We start from the raw sequence: 19,135 nt of genomic DNA, 5'->3' as shown, positions 1-19,135 counted from the left end.
AAATGTGTTTATTGGTTTGGAAATGAGAGCAATTCTTAATTTAATTTAAATGGAGTGAAATAATACAACTGCAAATCAAAGTAACTCAATTCAATCGGTCTTATCAGAGTGTTCCCTAAACAAATTTGCTTTGAAGTATATTTCAAACGTAAATATTTTGTTACTAATCTAAAAAAAAAATGGCAAAATACAAAGCAAAAATTTGTACGTGTGTTTAATGGCTTTGGTTTATAGACCTGTTATGTTCAACTGGCGGTTGTATTCGTTGACTTTGTAGGTATTATTCAGAGAATAATAAATTTGACTCTTGGGGCTCTCACTGAAGTCCTGCCCCAAGTGGTTGTCTGGGGATGTTGTTATTGGACACCACTTCTATGGCATGGGTAGACCGTGGGTGTAAATAGCGTAATATTACGGTAAAAGGGTTAAGTTCCAGGACATATATTGTATATTTACATTGAACACAGACTTGCAGAACTTTTAGGTGGTTTAAATTTTACAAAATAATATATATTTTATTTTAATTAAAATTTTAAACATTTTTGTACAGGAGGATAGGGTGCACCAAATGGAACAAATAACTGAAATTTTGGAAGCTTAAAAGACCTGCTAATGGCTACATCATGATATTGTTACAATCTATTTTAGCAAATTATAACCGCATTACCTTATCTTTTAAAATTCTCAAAGTTATAAGGATTTAAAAATACTATGTAAGATTAAATAGATTTCTCCAAAAGAAATTAATACCTTGCCAATGTAGCCAGCAGTTATTTATTCAAAATTGTTTATCTAAGCATTTCAAATCACAGTTTTTTTTACGCAACTCCCATGCTACTATAGTCCGTCTCTGCCCTATTCTTGTGGGTACGCCACTGCCGCGCTACTATAGTCCGTCTGTGCCCTTTCTTGTTCGTACGCCACTGCCGCGCTACTTTAGTCCGTCTCTGCCCTATTATTGTGGGTACGCCACTGCCGCGCTACTGTAGTCCGTCTCTGCCCTATTCTTGTGGGTACGCCGCTGCCGCGCTATTATAGTCCGTCTGTGCCCTTTCTTGTTAGTACGCCACTGCCGCACTACTATAGTCCGTCTGTGCCCTTTCTTGTTGGTACACCACTGCCGCACTACTATAGTCCGTCTGTGCCCTTTCTTGTTGGTACACCACTGCCGCACTACTATAGTCCGTCTCTGCCCTATTCTTGTGGGTACACCACTGCCGCGCTACTATAGTCCGTCTCTGCCCTTTCTTGTTCGTACGCCAAGGCCGCGCTACTTTAGTCCGTTTCTGCCCTATTCTTGTGGGTACGCCACTGCCGCACTACTATAGTCCGTCTCTGCCCTTTCTTGTCGGTACACCACTGCCGCACTACTATAGTCCGTCTCTGCCCTATTCTTGTGGGTACGCCACTGCCGCACTACTATAGTCCGTCTTTGCCCTTTCTTGTTAGTACGCCACTGCCGCACTACTATAGTCCGTCTGTGCCCTTTCTTGTTGGTACACCACTGCCGCACTACTATAGTCCGTCTGTGCCCTTTCTTGTTGGTACACCACTGCCGCACTACTATAGTCCGTCTCTGCCCTATTCTTGTGGGTACACCACTGCCGCGCTACTATAGTCCGTCTCTGCACTTTCTTGTTCGTACGCCACTGCCGCACTACTATAGTCCGTCTCTGCCCTTTCTTGTTCGTACGCCAAGGCCGCGCTACTTTAGTCCGTTTCTGCCCTATTCTTGTGGGTACGCCACTGCCGCACTACTATAGTCCGTCTCTGCCCTTTCTTGTTCGTACGCAACTGCCGCACTACTATAGTCTGTCTCTGCCCTATTCTTGTTGGTACGCCACTGCCGCGCTACTATAGTCCGTCTCTGCCCTTTCTTGTTCGTACGCCAAGGCCGCGCTACTATAGTCCGTTTCTGCCCTATTCTTGTGGGTACGCCACTGCCGCACTACTATAGTCCGTCTGTGCCATTTCTTGTTGGTACACCACTGCCGCACTACTATAGTCCGTCTGTGCCCTTTCATGTTGGTACAGCACTGCCGCACTACTATAGTCCGTCTCTGCCCTATTCTTGTGGGTACGCCACTGCTGCGCTACTATAGTCCGTCTCTGCCCTTTCTTGTTCGTACGCCAAGGCCGCGCTACTTTAGTCCGTTTCTGCCCTATTCTTGTGGGTACGCCACTGCCGCACTACTATAGTCCGTCTCTGCCCTTTCTTGTTCGTACGCAACTGCCGCACTACTATAGTCTGTCTGCCCTATTCTAGTGGGTACGCCACTGCTGCGCTACTATAGTCCGTCTCTGCCCTTTCTTGTTCGTACGCCAAGGCCGCGCTACTATAGTCCGTTTCTGCCCTATTCTTGTGGGTACGCCACTGCCGCACTACTATAGTCCGTCTCTGCCATTTCTTGTTCGTACGCAACTGCCGCACTACTATAGTCCGTCTCTGCCCTATTCTTGTGGGTACGCCACTGCCGCGCTACTATAGTCCGTCTCGGCCCTTTCTTGTTCGTACGCCAAGGCCGCGCTACTATAGTCCGTTTCTGCCCTATTCTTGTGGGTACGCCACTGCCGCACTACTATAGTCCGTCTCTGCCCTATTCTTGTGGGTACGCCATTGCCGCGCTACTATAGTTTGTCTCTGCCCTATTCTTGTGGGTACGCCACTGCCGCGCTACTATAGTCCGTCTGTGCCCTTTCTTGTTCGTACGCCACTGCCGCGCTACTATAGTCCGTCTCTGCCGCGCTACTATAGTCCGTCTCTGCCCTATTGTTGTGTGTACGCCACTGCCGAGCTATTATAGTCCGTCTCTGCCCTATTCTTGTGGGTACACCACTGCCGCGTTACTATAGTCTGTCTCTGCCCTATTCTTGTGGGTACGCCACTGCCGCGCTACTATAGTCTGTCTGTGCCCTTTCTTGTGGGTACGCCACTGCCGCGGTACTATAGTCCGTCTGTGGCCTTTCTTGTTGGTACGCCTCTGCCGCGCTATTATAGTAGTCCGTCTGTGCCCTTTCTTGTTGGTACACCAAAGCCGCACTACTATAGTCCGTCTGTGCCCTTTCTTGTTGGTACACCACTGCCGCACTACTATAGTCCGTCTCTGCCCTATTCTTGTGGGTACACCACTGCCGCGCTACTATAGTCCGTCTCTGCACTTTCTTGTTCGTACGCCACTGCCGCACTACTATAGTCCGTCTCTGCCCTTTCTTGTTCGTACGCCAAGGCCGCGCTACTTTAGTCCGTTTCTGCCCTATTCTTGTGGGTACGCCACTGCCGCACTACTATAGTCCGTCTCTGCCCTTTCTTGTTCGTACGCAACTGCCGCACTACTATAGTCTGTCTCTGCCCTATTCTTGTTGGTACGCCACTGCCGCGCTACTATAGTCCGTCTCTGCCCTTTCTTGTTCGTACGCCAAGGCCGCGCTACTATAGTCCGTTTCTGCCCTATTCTTGTGGGTACGCCACTGCCGCACTACTATAGTCCGTCTGTGCCATTTCTTGTTGGTACACCACTGCCGCACTACTATAGTCCGTCTGTGCCCTTTCATGTTGGTACAGCACTGCCGCACTACTATAGTCCGTCTCTGCCCTATTCTTGTGGGTACGCCACTGCTGCGCTACTATAGTCCGTCTCTGCCCTTTCTTGTTCGTACGCCAAGGCCGCGCTACTTTAGTCCGTTTCTGCCCTATTCTTGTGGGTACGCCACTGCCGCACTACTATAGTCCGTCTCTGCCCTTTCTTGTTCGTACGCAACTGCCGCACTACTATAGTCTGTCTGCCCTATTCTTGTGGGTACGCCACTGCCGCGCTACTATAGTCCGTCTCTGCCCTTTCTTGTTCGTACGCCAAGGCCGCGCTACTATAGTCCGTTTCTGCCCTATTCTTGTGGGTACGCCACTGCCGCACTACTATAGTCCGTCTCTGCCCTTTCTTGTTCGTACGCAACTGCCGCACTACTATAGTCCGTCTCTGCCCTATTCTTGTGGGTACGCCACTGCCGCGCTACTATAGTCCGTCTCTGCCCTTTCTTGTTCGTACGCCAAGGCCGCGCTACTATAGTCCGTTTCTGCCCTATTCTTGTGGGTACGCCACTGCCGCACTACTATAGTCCGTCTCTGCCCTATTCTTGTGGGTACGCCATTGCCGCGCTACTATAGTTTGTCTCTGCCCTATTCTTGTGGGTACGCCACTGCCGCGCTACTATAGTCCGTCTGTGCCCTTTCTTGTTCGTACGCCACTGCCGCGCTACTATAGTCCGTCTCTGCCGCGCTACTATAGTCCGTCTCTGCCCTATTCTTGTGGGTACGCCACTGCCGAGCTATTATAGTCCGTCTCTGCCCTATTCTTGTGGGTACACCACTGCCGCGTTACTATAGTCTGTCTCTGCCCTATTCTTGTGGGTACGCCACTGCCGCGCTACTATAGTCTGTCTGTGCCCTTTCTTGTGGGTACGCCACTGCCGCGGTACTATAGTCCGTCTGTGGCCTTTCTTGTTGGTACGCCTCTGCCGCGCTATTATAGTAGTCCGTCTTTGCCCTTTCTTGTGGGTTCGCCACTGCAGCGCTACTATAGTCCGTCTCTGCACTTTCTTGTTCGTACGCCACTGCCGCACTACTATAGTCTGTCTGTGTCCTTGTTGGTACGCCACGGCCGCGCTACTATTGTCTGTCTGTGCCCTTTCTTGTTGGTACACGCCACTGCCGCGCTACTATAGTCCGTCTGTGCCCTTTCTTGTTGGTACGCCACTGCCGCGCTACTATAGTCCGTATTTGCCCTTTCTTATTCGTACGCCACTGCCGCGCTACTATAGTCCGTCTCTGCCCTATTCTTGTGGGTAGGCCACTGCCGCGCTACTATAGTCCGTCTGTGCCTTTCTTGTTCGTACGCCACTGCCGCGCTTCTATAGTCCGTCTCTGCCCTTTCTTGTTCGTACGCCAAGGCCGCTCTACTATAGTCCGTCTCTGCCCTTTCTTGTTCGTACGCCAAGGCCGCTCTACTATAGTCCGTTTCTGCCCTATTCTTGTGGGTACGCCACTGCCGCACTACTATAGTCCGTCTCTGCCCTATTCTTGTGGGTACGCCATTGCCGCGCTACTATAGTTTGTCTCTGCCCTATTCTTGTGGGTACTCCACTGCCGCGCTACTATAGTCCGTCTGTGCCCTTTCTTGTTCGTACGCCACTGCCGCGCTACTATAGTCCGTCTCTGCCGCGCTACTATAGTCCGTCTCTGCCCTATTCTTGTGGGTACGCCACTGCCGAGCTATTATAGTCCGTCTCTGCCCTATTCTTGTGGGTACACCACTGCCGCGTTACTATAGTCTGTCTCTGCCCTATTCTTGTGGGTACGCCACTGCCTCGCTACTATAGTCTGTCTGTGCCCTTTCTTGTGGGTACGCCACTGCCGCGGTACTATAGTCCGTCTGTGGCCTTTCTTGTTGGTACGCCTCTGCCGCGCTATTATAGTAGTCCGTCTTTGCCCTTTCTTGTGGGTTCGCCACTGCAGCGCTACTATAGTCCGTCTCTGCACTTTCTTGTTCGTACGCCACTGCCGCACTACTATAGTCTGTCTGTGTCCTTGTTGGTACGCCACGGCCGCGCTACTATTGTCTGTCTGTGCCCTTTCTTGTTGGTACACGCCACTGCCGCGCTACTATAGTCCGTCTGTGCCCTTTCTTGTTGGTACGCCACTGCCGCGCTACTATAGTCCGTATTTGCCCTTTCTTATTCGTACGCCACTGCCGCGCTACTATAGTCCGTCTCTGCCCTATTCTTGTGGGTAGGCCACTGCCGCGCTACTATAGTCCGTCTGTGCCTTTCTTGTTCGTACGCCACTGCCGCGCTTCTATAGTCCGTCTCTGCCCTATTCTTGTGGGTACGCCACTTCCGCACTACTATAGTCTGTCTCTGCCCTATTCTTGTGGGTACACCACTGCCGCGTTACTATAGTCTGTCTCTGCCCTATTATTGTGGGTACGCCACTGCCGCGCTACTATAGTCTGTCTGTGCCCTTTCTTGTTCGTACGCCATTGCTGCGCTACTATAGTACGTCTGTGCCCTTTCTTGTGGGTTCGCCACTGCCGCGTCTCATGTTCCGCACTTTTAACGCCCTGTAAAAATTGTTTCTTTTTCTTAATTACAATGTAAATGGAACAGTATAATTCTTTACCTTAAGAATAATGAGAATAAATTTTAATCAATAATTTCTATCTCGGATTAAAAATAATACGTAAGTATTATTTATATTACTTATTAGCCTTTGGTAAGGCAAGAAGAACTGATAAATTTACAAAAATACCACAGAGTAAGTATTTAAATTGATATTGTAATTAAGATTAAATTTCTGAATAAAAAAATTGGTTGTCTGTAACGTTGGTTTACGGACGTTGGTTTATCATCCGTAAACCGACTTTACAGACAAACAATTTTTTTTTGGTACATTCAAATTTGTGTGCCATTTGTTCTGCAATTGGGCGCTAATGCGAGATTTAGCAGCAAAAAACCGAATCTCAGCTCTGAAGCAAAAATAATATATATATTATATTTATATGACTTTTTCCCCCCAAAATGTACGCTTTTTTTAATGCACTATTACTGCTTTATGTTAAGGTATATATTTGTAAGATGTGTGATTCAAAATATGTAGTTTTGTGTTTACTATCACTGTTTCTTTGTTTCATATGTCTTGCACCTATGACACTGGTAGGCTACAATTTTTTTTCTCAGGAATGATTATCTGAGAAATCAGTTATCAGAATCCAGTCCCATATTGTTTCGATAATCAGTGCTTCACTTATACTCTACATGTTTGTGAGTCTATCAGTACTTACCTTAGATGTGTAACATCTTACCTCGGTGACAAACAAATTGATTGAATCTCGTGTTGGAAATAAACATATTATAGGAAACTCAAGCACGAAATTTAACGTATAATTATTAAAAATAATACTCAATATGATATACATACAAAATTGTATTTCAACTACACACGTAGTTTTCGCACCCACCGCTAGAATTCGCTGCCGGAGAGGCAGCTTCGACTATTGAACCATCCAATTTGCAGAGCGGGTATGATAGAAGCTAGAAAGACTTTTAAAAATCCAAACCCCGGCTTTGTACTTAATTTTTGACAAATAATTTATTAAAATAGTGCCCATCTTGTTAAAATACATGAAAAAGTTATTAGGTACCATAAAGTTATCCTTTGGCTTTGCGAACTTTGGTTCCCGCCATTCGCGACTTTCAGCCAATTCAGAAACTACTCTCACCAAATGACATGTACCGAGGGCTTGGTGGTGACTGGTTGTTCCCTGCGACTTTCAGCCAATTCAGAAACTACTCTCACCAAATGGCGTGTACCGAAGACTAGGATGTTTATTCATCAATCACAACAGTGGTCGCTGTTGACTCGTTGTTCCCTGCGACTTTCAGCCAATTCAGAAACTACTCTCACCAAATGCCGTGTACCGAGGGCTAGAATGTTTATTCATGGAAAACAACAGTAGTCGCTTTTGACTCGTTGTTCCATGCGACTTTCAGCCAATTCAGAAATGACTCCCACCAAATGCCGTGTACCGAGGACTAGGATGTTTATTCATCAAACACAACAGCGGTCGCTGTTGACTCGTTCCCTGCGACTTTCAGCCAATTCAGAAATTACTCTCACCAAATGAGGTGTACCGAGGGCTAGGATGTTTATTCATGGAACACAACAGTGGTCGCTGGTGACTGGTCGGCAAGGCGCGGCGACTAGCGCGCAGCTGGTGGTGTGTCGGCAGGGGCCTGGACAGCTCGTCCTGCATCCAGTGCGTGTCGCTGCTGAAGGAGCTGGCGCGCGCCGGCCGCACAGTGGTCTGCTCCGTGCACCAGCCCAGCGCCACGCTGCTCCAGATGTTCGACCACCTGTACGTGCTGGCCGAGGGCAGCTGCGTGTACCAGGGCGGCACCAAGGGCATGGTCTCGTTCCTGTCCGGCCTGGGGCTCGAGTGCCCGCCCTACCACAACCCCGCCGACTTCAGTGAGTGGTCCGCTCCCCCGGCGCCCTGCCTTTCTGCAGTATTCGTGTTAAACTACAGACATTTGTACATTTGTACATTTACCTGAAAACAGCTGTATCACTACAAAATAGTGTTCGCAGTAATAGTGGGTTCGTACTTGCAACTCGGGCACATAATGAAGTCAAATTGTTTAACATTCAACCATCCTTACCATAGTTTAAAAAAAAAAAAGAGTTTTGCTTGAATGAAACATCATTTAAAATATAAAACTATCCACCTATTTTCGTAATAATAATTACTAAGGTTCCCCTCGAATAACGTAGCTATATAATGAATTAAAAAAATAAATTATAGCCATGTGTTGTACGACAAAGTTACAATATCTTTCTTTTTAGTATTACAAACTGTTTCGTAGAAACTAGTTTTTCTGTGCAGCTGTTGACTGACCTATGTGAAGTAGCTCGGCAGAGTACTTGGCTACGGTGGTTAGCCATGTTTGTTTATGTTCTAAATTCATTGAAAATGTTTTAATTACAAGAATATATTACTTTGTCGTTTATTTTTATATAATTTTTAATTTATGCCTGTCGTATAATCTTGAATCATAATACTCTTTTTTTAAATTTAATTAATTAGTTTTTCGTGACCTTGATTGTTCTCATTTCTTGCCAATTGTTATGTTTCCGTGCATTTTGGAAGCAGCAAACCTATAGTAAAATGTTCCGGGAGATCTGTCTCCGTTTGCATGCCATTGTAGACCAAGCCTTAAGGCTCAGTATTGCATGCAAGTTTATGTTATTTTCATCTTTTCATAATTACTTTATCCAAGAGCTAATTTTAATATTTTAACTCGGTATCTCCTTGCATTTGTTATTCTGTCACATATATTGTTAACATATATGTATACACATATTATACATATATACATATGCATATATATATATATACACATATGCATATATATATATATATAAGAGAAGTTGATAACATGGAACCCCACTTTGTTTTTGAGTACATGTAGTTCTCCTATCGGGTTTAGATAAAACTTTATGGCCTAGTTTGATCCTCAAACTATCTGTGCAAGTATACTAAGAACGGTATTCCAAGATGTTTGGGTAAGGTAGCGAAAAAAACACTGCTTTGTTGGAATACAACCCTAACATAACTCAAGAGACATATTCCAGAATGTGTACAATCCAAATCCCAGTAAGGGTTAAGATAAGCAGCTGGTTTAATAAACGGTGCCCATCGCATTCTAGTGGATTTTTCACATCCATCGATACAATTTGACGCCGTCCCCGCTGCCTGTTTTGAAATTACGCTAAATTATTAGGTTTTGCTGAATTTTGATCTCAAGGGCGGGGTTCCTGGCCTCGTGGCTACAGGCAGGGACGCGTCGGCAAAGGGCTCCCCGGGCTGTTATGGCCTCCCAGGATGCCGCATTAGAAAAAACAGAAAAGTAATTTTAACTGATTTATTACGTCGCACACGTTACACTTCGCTACGTCACATATGGCACTCTCACGCGACTGGCCGCATCATCGTCGACCTCCACTCAGCCTACACCACCCTCAATTGGCGGTACTCGTTACGGTTGCTTGATAGTCCGGCGGCTAGTACGTTAAGAGGGGTAGTTACCCGGCGAGTTGCGAGATGAATGCTCGGGTGAGCGGCAAGCCTGTTTATGCACACGTTAATGTTTGTGTGGGACGTAACGTGAAATACGTTTACGACTGGTCATACAAAGTTACTTAATACAAAACAATACACTATAGTCACTAGGGCTAGTCCCGAGTTCGGGCCAAGTTCGAGTGTCTCACTCAGGTGGTCACACAATGGCGGCTACTCCGCGTGGTGGCGAGGGCCACGTTATGCTGGGTACGGGCACGGCGGAATCCGGCGGGATATCGCGTCCGTGACCGTGGCACGTCCCAGTTGATGAATCGTCCGTAAATTTAGTCTCGCGTTTGGCACAGTAGCGTGAGGCGCAGGTGCCACGGTGGGTCACCTAATTAATTTACGTAGCACAAGAAAGACCCGGTGGCGAGTCACACATTATATTGAAAGACCGCACGAAATATCGTACGGCCGGTTCGGGCCGACCGGGGAGCTGTTGAAACGGTTTGACTATAATTACCTATTGCTGTGAATGGTGAGGTTGGCGCGAAAGATGAATGCTCCCCGTGCGCGGGGCTGCCGGCCCTGGCGAGTGCTGGATGGCTACTGACTAACCTCCCTGGCCACCGGGGCCAGGGAGGGGGAAAATTCCGCGGGAAACTGCGGAGCGCGGGAAGATGATTTCGGCCAGTTTTGTGAACGATATTGGTTTACAAAATGATTATTTAACTAAAATTAATTATTAGTTATTTTACAAGTATTAGTTTTTGCTTGTTTTATCGAATGCATGACCATATTATTTAGTTGTGCAGTGCCACACCTGGCCGGGCGCTTTGCACACGTAGGAGGCCGTGACTGACGTCACGCCGTTCGGGGCACTGCACTATGTTGCACGCACGGGCGTGTTCGAGGCACGGCACTGATCAGGTGTTGAGGACACATAACGGCCTGTGCTCTCAGAGGGAGCACTGACGGCGGCGTCAAATTGTTACGGAAAAAAACCTGGAGACAGCAGCACTATCACACCAAAATGGAACTGCCTTTCTATTTGTTTCGAGTACTTTTTAATTTGTGATTATTTCGTTTTATGGCTATTAATGTGTACAAAATGTATTCAAGGATAGTTTTGTTACCATAAAGTTTCATTTGGCACACCAATACACTTTAAACATTCCCTTTTTTTTTTTATGAAAATCACTATATAAGTGTTAATAGCGCCAGACGTGGGTCCGCCATCAGGACGTAATTACCAAAAAAGTGAGCTCAGCGCATGTGCGGAAGTTTTGGCAACATATAGGTCACGGATAGGACACCAAAATCCGTTCCCAAAAATTAAGGGACTGGAAGCGGTTTTCTGCACTGGGAATACGGTCAGAGTACAGGTGCAACATATTTAACACCTAAACTCTTATTTTTGTGTTTAAGTACCTGCATAAAGTCAAAATTTATTTATACCCAAACTTTAAGAAGACAAAAGTGGGTGGTAGACTTTTGTTAAAAGTAAAGTGAAACTCATTTTTTTCTTATACAAAAATGAGATAATTTAATATAAAACCAAGAAATAGCATAAGTGCAGTATTTTTTAAATACAGAATATAACCTAATTTTATTGAATGGAGTAGAAATAACTTCTTATTTGATTACAATGAACAGTTCAGAGTTTCATTTGCAGTAATAATGGGTGGTCTGCACCGCACTCAGTGAGAGCACAGAGCCATCACCACACACACTGAACCCACAACTCACCCAATCCCAATCTGGGTGAACTGTCCATTGTAGAATATGCATATTGCATCCTCCTGTGCAGGATATTCTTCCCCTGCAGGAAAATCCAAATCCCATGATTTATTTCCTTCAAACTATGTGTCAGCCGACGAACTAAGAGGCGAGGCTTGTCTTTTCTTAATTTTTTACATAAGTGGCCCGTCCAGTAAGGGGTGTGTCTGTGTTAGTGGGGTGGAATGATAAGCACGACGCTTGCTGGTGCTTCTAGCGCGGCATGACCTCTAAGCGGAAAGGTCTGAATTGGCGTGCAGCCTTTACGTCGTGCATTGGACAATTACTAAATATGAGCGGTGACTGTGTATCATTATGTGGCGGAGAAATTAAAGGTGTAATGCAAGTGCCTTACATGTTCTCAAGAATCTGTACCAGTTCTTTATGTCTCAAATTGCTCTGGTAACACGCTTTTAAGCCATTATAACTCTTCTAAAAATAAATGTTATAAACTTAATCGGGAAACAAAACTATTTATCAACCCTCAGTGAATTCTCAAATGCTTTTTGTAAACAGACCCTACTCTGATATCTTGAACAGTTTTCAAATCGTGTAGTTTTTCCTAAAGCTCTGCACACCATGTGTGTTGTATGCCCAGGTAGGTGGAGCCCTTATCATTTCTTGAAGTTTTGGGAGTGTCGCTGATGTTGATAAAGATGCATTATGTTGTCAGCAGCTGTCATGTTTCTGAACAGTTAGTGCTGCACTTCTTCCTGTTCCATGTTCCACACACTCGTTATATGTTTGTTTCTGTTAATTTTGATGTTTGTAAATGATTTTTGTAGGGTGAGCTTGCCAACACAAAAAAAAAAATTGTAGGTTGTCTCGTTTTTTGGGCACAGGATGAATGTCTTGGAGGTGAAATGTGCGGTGCCGCTATGTCATTTTCTGGGGTTGGTTCTTCATCAAGTTCCTTCTTTACTGCCTCATAAGCAGGCATGTCTTAATTGTAAGCAAGGTATTAAAGAATAGTAATACTTAACAGATTTTTTTAGACCCATTTTCTTTTCGCTCTATTTTACTTTTGTCCTATACTTTCCTCTTATTTTACCTCCTTCATTCTGGAGAGCAATGCCTTTGGCATTCTGCAACAAAATAACTAAAAAAGAATATTAATGAGTATTGATAAAGTATTTAAATAAATTATTATTAGTTTTTAAAGTAAAAGTAATTTTACTTGGAATGAAACTGAAAGAGGTGGGTAATATGGAACCCTTTGAAGGAAGTGTCTTTATTATTTTCACATAGGATTCAATATTACCAAAATCAACATTTAAAAAAAAAAAAAAAAAAAAAAAAAATGTTGAAATGGGTCTGAAGGAAGAAATACAAAAATTCAACGCCATGGAAATGTTGGGGAAACTTGATCATAACAGCTACACACTATGAAAATTTGGTTTCCTACGCTACAAATTTCACAGTAATTGATGCAACTTTGTTCAAAAAAATTTGTTTGGTAAGCAGGAAAAGAAACAGAACATGTCCTTGCTCAATAGGTAAACGTAGGCGACTGAATCATGGCAGGGTCTCGCTTCAAAAGGAGAACCACTTCCGTAACCATCCAAGCGAGGGCAGCACTTCCTGGCCGAAATATTAGGGGGTTCCACATTAAAAGCAGGTTATATATTACCACCTTCTCCTTACTAAGTGTAATATAATGGGTGTAAAATGTCAATGCAAATCTTCATAATATTATATTATTGTACATAAAATTATATATATATGTATTAGTTTACACCAATCAAAGGAAATATCTGTCAGTATAATTTGTGATAGTAAAAAATGCAAGGGAGGTTGTTGTGATTGGAAGTTGGCAGACATGAAGGCGAGCAGTATTCAAGTAATGGCGGACCTTTAATAGATCATAACTGGAACGTGTTATTATGTCTTGTAACCAATAGTGAATAATAAAGAAATAAAACATGGCGCAGTCGGTAGGATAGCCTACAGGTGTTCAAAATACCGGTAGCCAGCGGTGGGCCATGTGGCGCTAGTGGAACAAACTAGTTTGAGCAGTCTCTGTTTGCATGTGTGTCGGGCGGGATAGACAATGGAGTCGTTCAAACCGCCACCGTATCTAGCTCTCGATGGCAATTTATGTGAAAATTATCGCAAGTTCAGGCAGAGTTTTGACATTTTCATGCTGGCGACGGGCTATGAATCGAAGTCGTCGGCAGTCAAGGTTGCCATGTGGCTCAATATAATCGGAGACGAAGCTGTTGAGCTATACAACACGTTTGACCTCTCTGACGAAGACAAGACGGATTTTACAATGGTAACAGCAGCTTTTGAGGCCTACTGTAACCCGAAAAAGAACATCATCGTGGGACGCTTTAAGTTCAATTGTCGTTCGCAAGAAGAGGGTGAGTTGTTTGACTCATTTTTGAGGGATCTAAAGAAACTTGTGAAAAGCTGTGACTTCAAAGATCAGGCAGATAGTGTGGTTAGGGATCGCATAGTGCTTGGCATTCGAGATAAAGGCCTACAAGAGAGATTGTTAAGAGAGCCTGATCTTAGCCTAGGCAAGGCAATTGAACAATGCCGAGTGGCAGAATTAGGCAAACAGCGTGCAGGTGTTGTACAGAGCAAGGTGGTTACTCCAGTGCAACACCATGTCAAAACAATGAAGGAAGAGTCCCAGAGTGAACAGGGGGTCGACGCAGTTTGGAGGACATCAAAACAACAGAGACAACCCCATCTACAGCAGGCGGTCAAAGGAGGCTTTCGGTGTCGACGGTGTAGAAGAGAGCACAAGAAAAATGAGTGCCCAGCATTTGGAAAAGAGTGCTACAAGTGTAAAAAATTCTATCACTTTGCAGTTGCATGCACTAGTCAGGTGCAAGAGGTTAGGGTAACTGAGTCGACATGTGGGCCAGAGGACTTCTTTGTAAGTACGCTGCAAGTTGTAGGATCAAGCGAATGACGTGCTATCATAGAGAGTGTCAAACAGTATCGTAAGGAGTGGGTCCAGGATGTGTGTGTGCGGGACCAGAGTGTACAATTTAAGTTGGACACGGGGTCGGAAGTAAATATACTGTCACAGTCTCTCGTGAAGCAGGTTGACGGCACAACTGAGCTAAAGCAACCTAACGTAACCCTGGAAGGATTCGGTGGTCACGAAATAAAGCCAGTGGGGGTGGTTGCGTTTCTTTGTTGCACACGTGGACAGAGGAAACACAGTACGCGAGTGTTGTTGGAATTTGTTGTAGTCAAAGACAATGATTGTAGGATGCCAATCCTGGGACTCCCAGGGTGCGTCCTGTTAGGACTCGTCTCCCGCAGTGTGGTTGACAGTGTGAGCAGTAGGCCAGCTGGTATCGCATCGGGTATCTCATATGCCCAGTTTACAACAGAGTTCGCGTGTGTTCGAAGGAACAGGGTGCATGCCTAACAAGTGCAGCTTGACATTGGACAAGTCAATACAGCCAGTCGCGAAACCCCCTAAAAGTGTCCCTCTGGCACTTCGAGACAGGCTGAAGCAGAAGTTGGAGGTCCTTGTAAATGTAGGGATCATTGCAAAGGTCGATTAGCTATCTGGGTGGGTGAGTCAATTAACGATCGTGGAGAAGACAGATAAGTCACTTTGGCTGTGTTTAGATCCAGTGGAATTAAACACAGCAATCAGAAGGGAATATCATATGATACCAACACTGGAAGAATTAAGTTGTCAACTTAGCAATAAGGCAGTCTTCACGGTGTTGGATCTGAAAGATGGTTTCTATCAAATTGAGCTAGATGAACAGTCATGTCGTTACTGCACGTTTAGTACGCCATTTGGGTGCTACAGGTTTAGAAGACTCCCATTTGGTTTATCCAGTGCACCAGAAATATTTCAACGTGTGAATGTAGAGAACTTTGGTCACATTCCAGGGGTAATAGTATATTTTGATGATTTGTTGATTGCAGCAGCTGATGAGCAGGAACATGACTAGATCTCATTGCAGGTAGCACAGAGAGCTAAGGACCTTAATGTAAAATTCAACAAAGCCAAGATTCAGTTCAAACAACCTGAAGTGAAGTATTTTGGACATGTCTTTTCCAAGAACGGTATGCAACCATATCCAGAACAGGTGCAGGCAGTGCTCGCTCTACAGGCACCCACCAACAAGGTAAAACTTAAACGGGTACTGGGTTTCATAAGCTATCTACGAAAATTTTTGCCTAGCTTAGCCACCATCATTGCACCCCTGCATGAATTACCGTAAGTCCTCGGTTTACGTCGGGGTTACGTTCCTGAAAACCGCGACGTAAATAGAAACGACGCAAAATGAGCCATGTTTCATGCCACCGGCCGACCACGGCCCAAGGTCGGCCGGAAGCGCTGGCATACAGACGTGACAACGGGCAATTTTATCAGCAAATTACAACCGACAGCGTGGGAAACAAGTCCAACTAGTACTTCTCAGCTTTATAGAATGGTTATTTAACCAGCTTCTTTATTACTTTTATTGATTGAAATATAAAAACAGATATATAGTCGTTTGGAAGACATCTTATGAAGAAAAAATCATAAATTGCAGTGAGCTGATACTGTAGGCCTACTACAAACGCATTTAATCACGATAAATTTAACAACGGCACGTTTAAAACTCCGGTCAACTCAATGATATCATAGCGACTGAAGTGTAGAGCTGTAGCAAACCGTATGTATTCGTTACTGAGTAACGGGTGCGGCATCTAGTAACGAGTAACGAAACGTTACACACGAATGCATTTCGTTACTCGCATTTTTCGTATGTTTTACGCATGCGCGCGCTTATTCGTTACAAAGAACGATGTTTGTTTATTAAGAAAAGTATAATTTGGAAATTCGTCGTCCAAGTTTTTTACTGTTTATTAAAGGTATTGTGTGTGTAGACAAAGTTTGAGATTGGAACAGAAACAACGTAAGAAAGTATTTTTTAAAAATTATAAATATGTATGTTTTTGTTTTTTATTGCGTATTTTCACGTTTTTTGTTCTTATCTTAAAAGAGATATTATAATAAAGCTGCTCTAATGAGATTTTATTGTTTCTTGGTTAACAAAAGCTGTTAATTATCAAATACTTTTAATTGTTTATATTCGATTTATTATTATTTACGCGACGTCATACTGTATGCGTACGAAATACGACTCGATTCGTTGCTGTTACATAACATAGCATGTTATGCGGTATCAGAAGTAACGAGTAACGATACGATAGTAACGAGTACTAATTGTTATAGTAACGAATACATACGGGTAGACTTTTTTTAGTTACTTTTACACCTCTACTGAAGTGCCAAGGAGTTGGACGAAAAGGGGTAGGAGAAAATGCTGTGTCGTTGCGGGAAGTAGATAACACTTCTACGTGCGAGATACGTGGGTGGCCGAGCGGGCGGGCTGGTAGTATTGCATCACCGCGCGGAGAGCAGCGGAGAGCAGGAAGCGTCCCTCATGATGTATGATAAGGCGGTGAACGTGTAGCTTACGCTACATAGCATAAATTAACTACCGAAGGAAACAATGAATTATAAACGAATTATATACGTTGTTTTGGTTAAAATAAAGATTTACGGTCATTGTAAACGACGTTATTGTGAATCGGTGACAACTTAAATTGAAACATGAGTACTCAAACATTAGCGACGTTAATCCGAAACGACGTAAATCGGTACGACGTAAATAGAGGACTTACTGTACTGAAAACTAATGTTGAGTGGCAATGGCTGCCGGTACACGAAGAAGCATGGAGGCATGTCAAAGAGTTGGTCAGGACGACTCCAGTGTTAGGTCTGTTCGACACCAACAAGCCTCTGTCGATGCAGTGTGATGCGTCCAAGGATGGCCTGGGGTGTTTTTGATGTGCGGGGATCAACCCATCGCCTATGCGTCTCGGAGTTTGTCACCAGCAGAGAAAAACTACGCACAGGTAGAGAAGGAAATGCTAAGTATAGTGTTTGTGGCACGGAAATTTCATCAATTCATATATGGGAGTAACGTCACTGTGTACACAGATCACAAACCTCTTGTGCCCGTATTCAAAAAAAATGTGGGAGAGGTCTACTCAGTACAACTACAGCGTATGAAACTTAAGTTGCTGCGTTACACACTGTCAGTGCAGTACATTCCGGGAAAACTGATGCATGTAGCGGATCTGTTGTCACGGTCTTATATACGAGAGTGTGACGATGGAGAGGCTGAGCTGACCAACGAGATGGTTCACACTGTCGGTGTGTGTGACAGTGTTCAGATGTCAGAAGAGCGAAAGGCTGAGTTCAGACAGGCAACTTCAGGTGATGAAGTACTAAGTGAGGTGATACAATACTGTCAAACAGAGTGGCCAGAACATAAAAATTGTGTCAGCCAACAGGCACAAGCATCTTTTGTTCAGAGACATAACTTGCATGCCGACAACGGTCTCCTTTTTCTAAATGACCGTGTAGTGGCACCCGGAATGCTGCGTCCGCAAATGCTACTCCGTCTGCACGAAGGACACCTAGGCATCGAGAGAGCCAAAGCTCGTGCCAGACAGCTGTTGTACTGGCCGAACATGTCAGTGGACATCGAAGCGACGGTTAGTAGGTGCTTTGTGTGTCAGAAGTTCAGAAACAAGAACACAGCAGAGCCACTAATTAGTCATGAGGTCCCAACTCTACCATTTGAAAACGTTGGTGTGTCATTCAAGTCGTTTAAGTGCTTCCAAGAATCTCTACTGAGGGTTTCCTGCCTAAAAATGGTTCTGAAAAGACACATTTTGGCCACTTTAACTCTCCAAAAATACAGTTGAGAAATGAAATCCGGAAAAAAAAATCTACCAATTTGCCCTAAACGTATTCTTAAATGGTTTTCGTAAACAAACCCCACTCCCATTCTATCTTGAACGGTTTTCAAATAGCATGGTTTCTTCTGAAGCTCTGCACATTGTGTGTGTGCCTCGGTAAAGAGGGTTGTTAGGTGTTATTTTTTAAAGGGATAGTGACAAAAGTATTAAACTATAATGTAAAAGGTTTGTAATTTTGCTTTCTGTGATTTAAAACATTTTGTAATCTGGTTTTGATTCAACCCCTCGCGTCCATAATTTTTTTTTGGGGTGATCTTGATCGTGGCCACCCGGTTGAATCACTGCACTGCCAGCATTTGTAGTTCATTCAGAGTTTATCATTACTGAAAGTTTTTATTTTCTTACAGTGTTCCCTGTTTTCTAGCGGGTTGCAGTTCACGGGTACACCGTTAACTGATTTTTGCCTGATCATTTTCTTCCCCCTCCCTCCATTTATCATGTAAAACGAAACACATGGGTACCAGAACAGAAATTTGCACCCTAACGAAAAGGTCAATATTGTCTTGTCTCAATAATTGCCTAATTATTAGTCTTAGAGACGTAAGTGCGGGGTCATTTTTTGACGTACATAGCTCGCTGATTCGACCTTGAGTTTAAGTCGCGAGGGGGTTGGTGGGGAATGGGAACCGTGCTGATTGGTCAAAACTGGCACACTTGCTCCTTTCTATTAAGTGCAGCTCACGCTTGGGCTAACAATCATTTCAACTTTAATGAAATTATTTATGCTAATTCTTTTTGTAAAAATTGTTTATGTCAAAGGTGAATATTAAATGTATATTCCAGGAAAAAAAATATTATTCATTTGTACTCTATACGCTTTAACGGCCGGGGCCTTCCCATTAATTCCGTTCAGTGTAATTATTTTAATTTCTGATATGAAAATAAAATAATAAAAACCATAATTGTCAATGAAAAGGGTAAGTAAGCTCTAAGCAAAG

General features: G+C 44.2%; 1 protein-coding gene across 1 annotated transcript in view; it reads left to right on the top strand.

Annotated features, from left to right (window-relative positions):
• LOC134538431 (ATP-binding cassette sub-family G member 4-like) overlaps positions 1-19,135 on the top strand; it is a 327,680-nt gene that overhangs the window by 249,110 nt on the left and 59,435 nt on the right. Inside the window, exon 5 of the mRNA XM_063379755.1 lies at positions 7,782-8,020. Coding sequence (XP_063235825.1) covers positions 7,782-8,020 — 239 coding nt within the window. The remainder of the gene's footprint in view (positions 1-7,781; positions 8,021-19,135) is intronic.

The sequence above is a fragment of the Bacillus rossius genome, chromosome 13, assembly GCF_032445375.1.
Source record: "Bacillus rossius redtenbacheri isolate Brsri chromosome 13, Brsri_v3, whole genome shotgun sequence".
Lineage (NCBI taxonomy): Eukaryota > Metazoa > Arthropoda > Insecta > Phasmatodea > Bacillidae > Bacillus > Bacillus rossius.
The sequence above is the reverse complement of the archived record's forward strand: the minus strand, read 5'-3'. Positions and strand labels throughout refer to the sequence as shown.